Consider the following 11,011-nt stretch of genomic DNA (forward strand, 5'->3'; position numbering starts at 1 on the left):
ATGTAACCTAAAAATTGTACCCTCATATTAATTTGAAAAACTAAAAAAAAAAAAAAAAAACCCTCAAAGAAAAAGAAAGTAGAAGTTATGTTCATTGGATTACTTTTAGATTGATGATGTTTGGCTTGAAAGTATGTTGATTTCAGAACCAGATTGTCATGATGGCTAAGGGAAATGAACTTTTGTAAAGAAAGTTAACCTAGTCACTTGTTAGTTGAATTTCCTTGTTCAGTGATTATATGTTAATTCTAATACATGAATTTTTGAGGGTCTTCTTATGGCATTGTATACAAGAAACATGGTTGTAAAAGCTGCCATGATATTTACGTAGTCTTAGCAGTACTGATACAATGTTATGCAATAAATGCATTTGCTTGAGATAAGAAAGTGTGAAGCTGAATCTTCTCTAAAATAGTTTGACTATTGGACTCTGATCCTAACTGAGCAATAAATGCAAATTCAGGTGAGATCCAGTCAGTCAATGAGAATAGACAGCAAAGGGAGATCCAGAGTTGAATGGACTCCACTGCAGTCTGTTCGGAGTTGAAGGTCAGCATGGTCTTCTCTGAAGAGGTGCAGTGAAGGCCTGTGGCCAGAAGTGCACACCTGTCTCTGAGTACAAGTGAGTTCCCTGAGTTGGAGGAGTTTCTTTCCTATAGAAGTATCCTCCCCTTCTTCTATAGGAGAGGATAGAGAGGATATGTGGGTGTGAAGGAGATAAAAACAGTGTGAAATGAGGAAGAGAAGGCAGACTTTTCAGAAGCTAGAAAGAAAAGAACTTGACCCAGAGTCAGAATTCAGGTGACTGTTCAAAAGCACTTTCCAAAATCCTCCTCTTTGTTGGACTCTGCACTTGGTTTATGTCCTGTACTTTCATATAAATGCTCAAAAATGGCCACGTGGACCGAAAGGAGCATTCCTTTCTTCCCATGGCATTTGCTAGTAATTCTGGGAAGAGGATCTGAGACTAATGTAGAGAAAAAATGCACTTCAGTCAGTTATCATGAATTATAATATTCAAAACTATTTATTTTTATCAGAGAACAAAGACATAAAAATGTCCTTTGAAGTGCATTGTATGCTTTTCTCCTAATGGAGTTGTGAGTATGGGCCACACTCTTTATTCCTTCTCCTTTATACGTTTAAGTTGTGTCTTCTCTTCTGAAGATATTTTTCTTTGTTCAACGTATTTCTGCTGGCATTTCACAAATCCGAAACATATTGAGGAAACAGGGTACATCATTCCAATTTTTCCTTGGATTGGAAGAATCTCTAATGGTGGCACAGTCCTCTACTGTAGCTAGGTTGTTAGGCTCTCCCTCATCCCAGAAGCTGAGAAAGAGTGACATAGGAGATTTTAAATTCCAGCAAAAAAGGGGCAAAGTGACTCCATCTACTATACTAGGCAAATTGTATTTGTGTTATTTAATGTCACAATAATTTTGTGAGGTAGGTATTAAAATCTTCATTTTTTTGATGAAGAAAAGGAATCTTGGAGAAACTAAATCATCTGTCTAACTCATAGAGTTTGTGAGTATTGAAGCCAAACTGGGTCTTTCTGATTTTATATTTGGTCATGATCCTTCATGGTTTTAGACCTATACTGAGAAGTTACGGGAAGGATTGATACCCTGATGGTTTTGTTTCCTTTGCACTCACATCTCAGATTTGATTCCCTTTATTCTGCACAGAAGTGTGAACTTAAGTGCATCCTTCAGTGATGTGCTATAACAAGGTAACAGTGTTGTGAAGCAACATTTCTCAGGTACCTAAGTATTTAGACTATCCTCTTAAAACTGTTGCTTATTAGCTATGTAAGTCATTTAATCCTTCTGACTCAATAATAGTGATGTAACTGTAATTTAGTTAAAATAAAATAATGAATGAGAAAAAACTTTGAAAACTCCAAAATGCTGAGTTCTAACAATATTAAGGCCATTACAGTAGAGAAAAGAGACATCATGGAATTTCCACTTTCACTCTGTAAGAATCTACTGTCTTTCAAGTCAGTTTTTTTTTTTTTTCATATTACTAGAGCTTGGAGCTTAAGACTCTTAATTCCATTCTTTGCTTCATCTTCACTTTCAATGAATGATTCTTAAATTCTAATCCTCTTCTCATTTTCATCTATTATTTCCCCCTTATTCTTGGGACAGCCTGAGAAAATGGCAGCAGTGGGTGCTTGCACTTCTCTTTTCTCTGTTCTATACCAGCTGTTCTTATTCCTACGTCTAACACCAAGGATAGACTCGACTATGAAGTTGGACAATTAAGTTCAAACTCATCCTATAAAAAGTGCTACATACCTGATTGTTGAATATCACTACAGTCACTTTCAAGTTACTCCTCTTGGGAAGCTATGCACTGGTGCCAGTGCCTAGTCCACCCTTCAAAGCAATATTGGAACTCCATTTCTGGAGTGGCCAGCAGAACTGTCATTATCCAAGATCTGAAAAAGTGCTACATATCTCACTGCTGAATATTACCACAGTCACCTTCAAAGTACTTCCCTTGGTTATTTGGTGACTGTAGTGATATTCAGCAATGAGGTATGTAGCACTTTTTATAGGAAGAATTTGAGAACTTAATTGTCAGCCCATGTATGTGTGTGATGACAGCTTTGATGGCCATTCCAGAAAAAGAGTTCCCAAATGGCTTTGAAGGGTGGACTAGGCACTGGCGTCACTGCATAGCTTCCCAATGGGAATGCCTTGAGGTGACGGTAGTGATGTTCAGTAATGAGGCATGCAGTACTTTTCTAGGATGAGTTGGCTGAAAATGACTTTGAAACGTAAATGACTTTGTATATTTCATATCACAGAGGGAGGTTCTGTGACCTACTCTTCAACTGTGAGTTAGTTTAGGATTTGGGATAGTGTTAGAATTCTCTGACAAGAGCATAATTACCTCAGAGACTCTATTAAAGGTGTGCCATCCACCCATTGCCACTGACGCTCCACCAGCTGGTCTGTCAGTCCAATATAAAACTCTCTCTTTCTAGGTTTCATGTGGAAAAGGAATTCCTATGAAAGATACACAGTCAATAAATAGGAGATCAATTATTTCAATTCTGATCAAATGTTGAAGGTCATTATTATTAGAAGCAAAGTAGGATCTGTACTGAAGACAATAAATAAATGGGCCTGAAATGATAAGATCATAGGTCATTAACTGCTGATTTTTTTCCTTGTGGTAAAATATACATAACATCAAATTAAGCTGGCAAACAATAACCTTCAACAGAGGAGAGTCTCAATAATTCCTTCAAAGTTTACCTACTCTTTTTTTTTTTTTAATAGAGACAGAGTCTCACTGTACCGCCCTCGGGTAGAGTGCCATGACGTCACACAGCTCACAGCAACCTCTAACTCCTGGGCTTAAGTGATTCTCTTGCCTCAGCCTCCCGAGCAGCTGGGACTACAGGTGCCCACCGCAATGCCCGGCTACAAAGTTTACCTACTCTTATCAATAACCAAATCTACTTTATATATCCAGGAAAAAACATTATTAATCACAGCTTAAAGATAACAGACTTGTTATTCACTTGCCTTCTTTCATATATTCATAAATGTGATGTTCATATGCATGCTCATAAATGTAATGATCATTCTAAACCTAATGACCAACCTTTCTTTTCCCCCTAAATAAAAAAACTTCATGTATTTTTCTTAGGTTCTTCTAGTAAGGAAAATAAATTAAAATAGATAGTAACTTACTATCTATTTTAGTAGATAAATAGTAAAATAGATGGTAACTTATAGAATGCAGAACAACGTGCATTTCAGCACATCTGTTTAATAAACAGTCATTGAGGGCTGAACACTGCTATGGAAAAAGGAGATGAACCCTATGAGAATGTCACATCCACACTGGAGGAGCCTGTTCTCCACTTACCTGCTCCTCTAGAGTGTTGATAATCACGAGATGAGCACTCATGGCCGAGCAGTTCTTTAAACTTAATGTCCAGGTCAGAGTGTTAGTAGAAAAGAAGTAGCAGCTAGACTGAAAATGTTTCCAGTTCCCTGGACAGCAACTCTTGACTGAACCTAGGAGGAGAGAAGTTTCAGCGAGTGTCACAAGTGACCTGAGTAAGAAAACATAAGAAACATAAAGCTTCATACGTCCTCATTTACAGGCAGAGGTACTGGAATCCCTTATTCATAACCCACATCTTGCTGTCTACAACTTTAGATAATTCCAGTGTCAATACATATAAAAAACAATTTTCTTGTCTTTTGAATGTAATGTTATTTTCTAGATGCCAGTGCCAAGAAATGCAACAATATATGCCATCTATCTCAATTATGCTCGAGATGGAGCCCCGTTCTCTGTTCTTAGACTGCCAGGTCAGAGAAAGTTATGTATTTTATTTGATGATCCCTACGCAGCCATCTCTTATGCTGCCTAAACAATGTCACCTTCATCAAATCTCCAAACTGCGGTGTATGGATAGATTTCTTAAAATTACAGAATTTCAGCCTTTTAAATCTCTTAAATAGTGTAACATTTCTCAATTTAATGATAAGAAAATTATACTAATAGCTCAGAGAAGGCAGACACTCACTTTGCCAGCATCGTGTGGCATTTTTTCTAAGATTTGGGACTGGATGATACTTAAGAGCATGGGGACTATTAGTTATTCCTGTGGTATTTACAAATTCCCTACTCTATGCATTCTTGGTTTTATTCATCTCATTTGGGAAGCAGCTGAATACAAAAAAAAGTACACTCCTGGGAATAACACCTTCAACTTCTGGATTTACTGTTAAGACACATGCCTCAAATTCATTATAGAAGTTTACTCTAATGTCCTCAAGATTTCCTGACCCAGTGCTAAGTGCATTTCCAAAGTTCTACTCTTGTACTCTTAACCACTCCTCATCATTCTCCTACAGTGCATACAGGATTTTAAATTTGCTTTTGAAAAATGGAACCCAATTTAACTATATTGTACCTATTCCAGAGTAAATCTAGAAGCCAGAAAATATTGATATATGAATCCTAGTGTTCAGTGTTGAAGACTGTCATACCTGATCCATCACTGTGGCAGGACACCTCTGTGAGATTCTCTGGCAGCTGAATCTTTTTCTTATCACAGATTTGGAAGATGTTATATGTCACTGTAAGGAAACTGGTACACTTAATGTTTTTTACCATTTTTTGATAAAAACCCCGATTTCCTTAGTTTTGCATTCATAGCAAAGTGCCAATAATTACCATGATATTTATTTCTTCCACATGCCAGGGCACTGGGATTGGCTTACCCAAAGAAAGAAGAGGGAATTCTCATTCCATGGTTTTCCCAATTTGTAAAGAAAAATACAGTTTATATCACGCCCAAACACCCAGAGAAAATAAATATGTCAGCACACCCTCTTATGCCAAGTCTAAGCCTCTCCACCCTTCCTTCCAAAAAGTCATTTGACGTGTCTCTGGTCCTGATCCGTGGGCTTAAGCTCTAATATAGGGTCTCCTAGAGAAGGTAACAGTGGATAATAGAGGTACAGAGGGTGGAGGGAGGCACTCAGGCCAGGCAAGGAGATTAAAATTTATATCTTGAAAAATGTGTCAGAAATTACTGAAATTTGGTAACAGGTTTCTGGCTTGAGGAGTAAGCTAGAGGTTAATATAAAACAAATTGAGATAGAAAGATCCTTTGAAGGAGAAGACAATCTATAGACTGCAAGAAAGTATTTACTTCTAATATTCATCAGAGAGAATTAGATCTAATTTGACCTTCAAAACTCACCAACACATCTGGTGATAAAACAGGCACTGAGAAAAAGGATGGAGAGGCCAGCAATGGTCCATATGAACACTGGGGAAGAGAAACATCCTCTATCTGTGGAAGACACAAACATGGTTAATCTTCCCCAAGCTAGAGGCAAAAGAGAACAGATTCTCGTTCATCTTCGCTTATTTCCTTCTACTTGGCTTGCCTGTAATGAATAATTCTCAAACTTAAGCATATGACAGAATCACTTTGGAGGGCTTATTGAAACACAAATTTCTAAGCCTCACCCCCCGAATTAGTAATTCAGCAGAGCTTGTATGGAACCAAGTTCCCAGGAGCTTCTGATGCTGCTGGTCTCGACCACACCTTTAGAAACACTGAAGTCATCCATTACTAATTTTAAGACACATGAACGTGGATATACAATTTTTCCTTTTCAAGTCTCTCAATTAAAAAAAAACTTTCATATTTGCTAAGGCTTTTCTCCCTTCTTGTTCTTTCTCTCTTCCTTTTCTTCTCCACCATCCCTCTGCTTTTCCCGTTCTCTACTACTCTCTTCAGGGTCTCATTTTCAAGCTCTTTGTAAATTACATAACAATTGACAATTATCTGGTAGTTCCTCTTTTATTTCCAACATGCATTTATAGACAAAAAAAGTGATTTCTGTAGAAGTGAAATGACAGTGTACGTGTTACAGAAAGGGTAAAACAGCAGTCTGACAGCTCTCCCTTGAACTCAAGTCCAGCAAACTTTCCAGTATGACATATAGTTTTCTAGTATCAGTTTTTCTCTCTTCCTTTCTCTTTTTCCCTCCCCCGCTTTTTACTTCGCTAAATACTTTTCTTTATGATCGCACCATATTTATCACCTGTTTCAAAAATGTGAGAACAGATGATAAATATGGGGAGAAAGGAGAGTTGTAGATTTACCTGGGCATGATGGTGCCGGTGATTTGGATGAATTCATTCTTTCTCTCTTGTTGTCTCTCTCCCTCTCTCCCCTCTTCTTGATTTCTTTCTATTTTCTCAGTTTCTGAGTCCAGGAGTGCTTTGTTGATAATATCCAGGGAAAATGAATCTGAAAGGTGAACACTCTCTGTTTTTTAGGAAGTCCATTTCTAATAGATAGAGTAGCAACTTGTTTTGTGATTGGGCCTGCATTTGGGCCAGGATTTCCTTTCTTGCATCAGAAGGACAAGGGAGTTTACTGCACATTTCAGTACTCACTTCAAAAACAACAAAAGAAGGAAATTACAAAATGGTAACTATCAACACAAGCAGGCTGACCATGGGGAAGTCTGAGAGACTTAGACAAAATGTTGCTTTATTTTGTTGGATAAAATGTCTCTACTTTCTTCAAGGCCTAATTTACTCCCTAATTTTTCCTTGACAATGTGGAGCCCTCTGCACCCCCCAGTTTCACTTTTGATCTGTACCATCCACACATTTGATACTGAAAGGAGACCTAAATAATGCTTAGCACAGAGCTGGGCATATAGTGTATGCATTTATGACAAAGCAACATGATTTTTTTTTTTTTAACTTTTATATGTTTTTCTTTCTCCTTCGATTTATTTGCAGCTCTTGAACGTTCTAGTATTGTGGGATTACATCCCTCTTATCAAAGTACTATTAGGCTGTTTTGCAGGTTCATCTTAGCAGAACAGCCTCAGGTGATTTGACCACTTTAAAACTCACCTTAATTTTTTACAACATAACATAGCTACTGAAGCCTCGGAGACTCAGCAGGTAGTTTAACTCTCTTGTTCTGAATTATTTGGGGATCTTAGTTCTATATTATAGCCTACACTAGGAAAAATGGATTTGAATGTTAGAAGAAGCAATTTCAATCAGACAGTAGAATTTTTATTTTTATTTTTTTCCAGACATTAGAATTTAATGCTTCTGTGGAAAGTTAGATAGGAGCCATCACCTTCCTTAAAGATGTTTAAGAATAAGGTCACATCGGTCTCAGCTGATAAAAGTCCATGACTGTCAGAAGGCTTAAGTATAATATACATGATTTGGTAATCCCCACGCCCAGTGACTCACAGATTTTTCCATGTGTTAGAAAATATCCTTGTTCTCAAAGGGACTTTTTATTATTTTGATACATTGTTTAATTTTCTCTGCATTCTCCATTTTACAGTAATACAGATTTATTTAAAATGTTTTAAAATTATTTATGTGTATATTATATAATATAAACATATTTAATATGTATGTGATTAGCAAATGGCTTTTGACCATTAAAAAAAGAGACATTGTCTGGGGGATGAATTATATTAAAAATTTAATATTTTAGCAGCCAAAATATGTATATGTTTAGCCCTTTGCTTTATCACTTTTTCTCCAAATTATAAAAGTAATTTTTTTATGGTTAATGATATGAAAAGAGTATGAAAAGTAAAACCTACCATGTATGTTAAGTGCATTCTTCCAAAGTCAACCACCCTTCTCTACTTATTTTCTAGGCTTGTTTAAGTGCAGTATGCATAATGTATTTTTTATTATTTTACATAAATAGCCTTATACGTTGCATACTTTAATGTTTTGAAAATTACACTTATATTCATCAGTGTACTTAGAAATCGGTCTTAATAGATTTTTCATTATTTGATAACCCAGGTGCTTTTGAAAGACATTTAAATCATTTAAATCTAGTTCCCCTGGCCTCTAACAAATGAGTTAATAACTATATTTATACATATTTTGGGGTGTACACTTTTTGGCTACTGTATAAATGACCAAGTGTTAAAATCAATATTTGACTTGAGCTGTCAGCATACAATGTTATTATAGAACACAAAAATAAATCTGAAATTTTGTCTGAAGGAAATTTCCATTGCTATTCAATATTTAAAACTTTATTAGGTAAATGTAACACAATGACATTATACTATAGAAAAAATAATTAGCAGAGCAGCTGATAAATTATTTTACTGATAATTATGCTTCAGTTTTCCCATACAGAATAAGTACTTGCTCTTAATAGTGGAGGAATAGAGAAACAAGACATTTTTGGATATGTACTTCATTTCTCTTTAACTTTCTTTCTTTCTTTTTTATTTTTTTTGTATTAATTCTCTCTCTTTTTTTTTGTTTGTTGCAGTTGCCATTGTTTTTTAGCTGGCCCAGGCTGGATTCGAACCCACCAGCCTTGGTGTATGTGGCCGGCGCCATAACCACTGTGCTACAGGCACCGAGTCATAATTCTCATTTTATTATACATAAGAAGAAATTGAGGCTCAGAGAATCAAAGTGCCATTCAGAAAATCTCATAGTTGGATTTCAGGTCTTGATTGACTGACTACTGATTCACTGTTCTTTTCTTCACTCCACACTGTTTTCTTCAATTCTCTTTTCCCTTACGGAGAATTTATTTTTTATTTTTAACTTTATTCAAATTAATATGAGGGTACAATAGTTAGGTTACATTGTTCTCACTTCCCCTGGAAAGAAGGACAGAAACAGGAAGGAGCCAGCTGGATTACCTAGCCCCCACCGCCCTTTTTTAATCTGGTAGGAAGATGGAGGGCTGAGCAGGCCAAACCCCAGATTTTTATGAAATCAAGTTTATAAGTTTGGGATATTGGCAGCGCTAAGTGGCAAGGTAGATAATTAGGTTAGTAAAGAGCAAAGAGAAGGTGCGGAGGTCAGTGCTGGTGGGCTCTATAAAAATCCTACTTGTCCCCTTGGTGTGTGCTCCACCTTTTGGGGGCAAGACAGATTATAAGAGGGACTTTACCTAATAAACGCAATCAGTGTAACCTGGTTTCTTGTACCTTCAATGAATCCCCAACAATAAAAAAATTGAAAAAAAAAAATCCTACTTGTCCTCCCTCCCTGTTCATGGAGTGATGAAAGAGGCCAGCCAAGGCAAAGTTCCATGTGTAGAAGAGCCCCTCACCCTCTTTCATCCTTTCTTAATAAAAATTCTCCTTGTGTCAAATATAATTTATTGTAGATTTTGTTGAATAAGCTTTTAAAATTTTTCTGTCTTATAAAATTACGAGATAGAAAGATTGATATTCTGTTAATGTATCCGTGTAAGGTGTAAAAAAATCCCAAATAGGATTTATTTATTTATTTTAAGAAAGTCTCAGTTTGTTGCCCTACGTAGAGTTCTGGGACATCATAGCTCACAGCAACCTCAATCTCTTGGGCTAAAGTGATTCTCTTGCTTCAGCCTCCCAAGTGGCTGGGACTACAGGCACCTGCCACAATGCCTGGCTATTTTTAGAGACTGAGTCTCATTCTTGCTTAGGCTGGTCTCAAACTCCTGAGCTCAGGCAATCCACCCACCTTGGCCTCCCAAAGTGCTGGGATTACCAGGTGTGAGCTACAGCGCCTGGCTCCCAAATAGGATTTATATTGAGAGGTTTATAGGTGAAATGAATAGTAAATAACTAAAAAGGCATTATTTAAAAATGTTATGTCTAAAAGAGGTATTCTACAAAGACTAGAATTACTATATAAATTTTGCATTTATTGATTTTACTTTTTAAAAGCTGTTTTATTGCGGTATGATTGTCATACAGAGCTGTATAGTTTTTGATTACCTTTTGAGTCTTAATATTTGTAATTGTTCTATTCAGAGTTTCTATTTCTTTTTGATTCAATCTTGGTAGCTGTATGTTTCCAGAAATTTACTCGTCTCTTCTAGATTGTCCATACTTTTGATGTATAACAATTTGTTCTTCTATGATCTTTTATGAGCTTTTTTATTTCTATGGCACCATCTGTAATGACTCCTTTCACTTCTGATTTTATTTCTTTGCTTTCACTCTTCTTTTGTAGTTTGTCTAGGTAAGGGTTTGTTGATTTTACTTATCTTTTAAAAAAACCAAATCTTAATACAAGTTTCAATGATTTTTTTTAGATTCATCCCTCTGTTTGACTTTGACAAGTAGCATTTGTTTTTTATGAAGAAAAATGTAAATATTTTTGAGTATCATTATAAACACCTGATTTTTACAGGCTTAAATTGTTCTAATTAATTATAATTTAAAATTTTTTGTTATGTTTGAATTGACAAAATTAGCTAATAGTTTCTTCCCTTAGGCTAACTTCTTTGTTCTTCTTATGGCACTCTAAATTTTTAATTTTACTTTTAATTGACACATAATATTTATGGGGTACAGAATGATGTTTCAGTCAATACATGTATACAATGGCTAATGCTAAAACCAGGGTATTTACTTATCCACCACTTCAAACATTGTTATTTCTTTATGTTGGGAACAGTCAAAATCCTCTCTTTTATCTTTTTGAAAAT

At 36.0% G+C, this 11,011-nt stretch overlaps 1 protein-coding gene across 1 annotated transcript; it reads right to left on the bottom strand.

Annotated features, from left to right (window-relative positions):
- Window positions 1-1,027: 1,027 nt before the first annotated feature.
- Window positions 1,028-6,865, bottom strand: CLEC4E (C-type lectin domain family 4 member E). The gene is made up of 6 exons (XM_053556630.1): window positions 6,664-6,865; window positions 5,750-5,842; window positions 5,031-5,120; window positions 3,895-4,046; window positions 2,908-3,023; window positions 1,028-1,332 (listed from the first exon to the last, which is right to left on the bottom strand). Exons 1-6 carry the CDS (start codon window positions 6,698-6,700, stop codon window positions 1,182-1,184), a joined length of 639 nt encoding a protein of 212 aa, XP_053412605.1. The 5' UTR covers window positions 6,701-6,865; the 3' UTR covers window positions 1,028-1,181.
- Window positions 6,866-11,011: the final 4,146 nt, after the last annotated feature.

The sequence above is a fragment of the Nycticebus coucang genome, chromosome 12 (assembly GCF_027406575.1).
Source record: "Nycticebus coucang isolate mNycCou1 chromosome 12, mNycCou1.pri, whole genome shotgun sequence".
NCBI classification, from domain to species: domain Eukaryota; kingdom Metazoa; phylum Chordata; class Mammalia; order Primates; family Lorisidae; genus Nycticebus; species Nycticebus coucang.

What these genes read in the sequence shown, in the direction of transcription:
- CLEC4E (XM_053556630.1), bottom strand. Translation starts at nt 6,700, where the DNA reads ATGAATTCATCCAAATCACCGGCACCATCATGCCCAG. An exon ending in TCAACACTCTAGAGGAGCAG is followed by an intron (nt 3,024 to 3,894) that starts GTAAGTGGAGAA and finishes TATCTTTCATAG; the next exon opens with GAATTCCTTTTCCACATGAA. An exon ending in CCTTTAATAGAGTCTCTGAG is followed by an intron (nt 1,333 to 2,907) that starts GTAATTATGCTC and finishes ACTCTTTCTCAG; the next exon opens with CTTCTGGGATGAGGGAGAGC.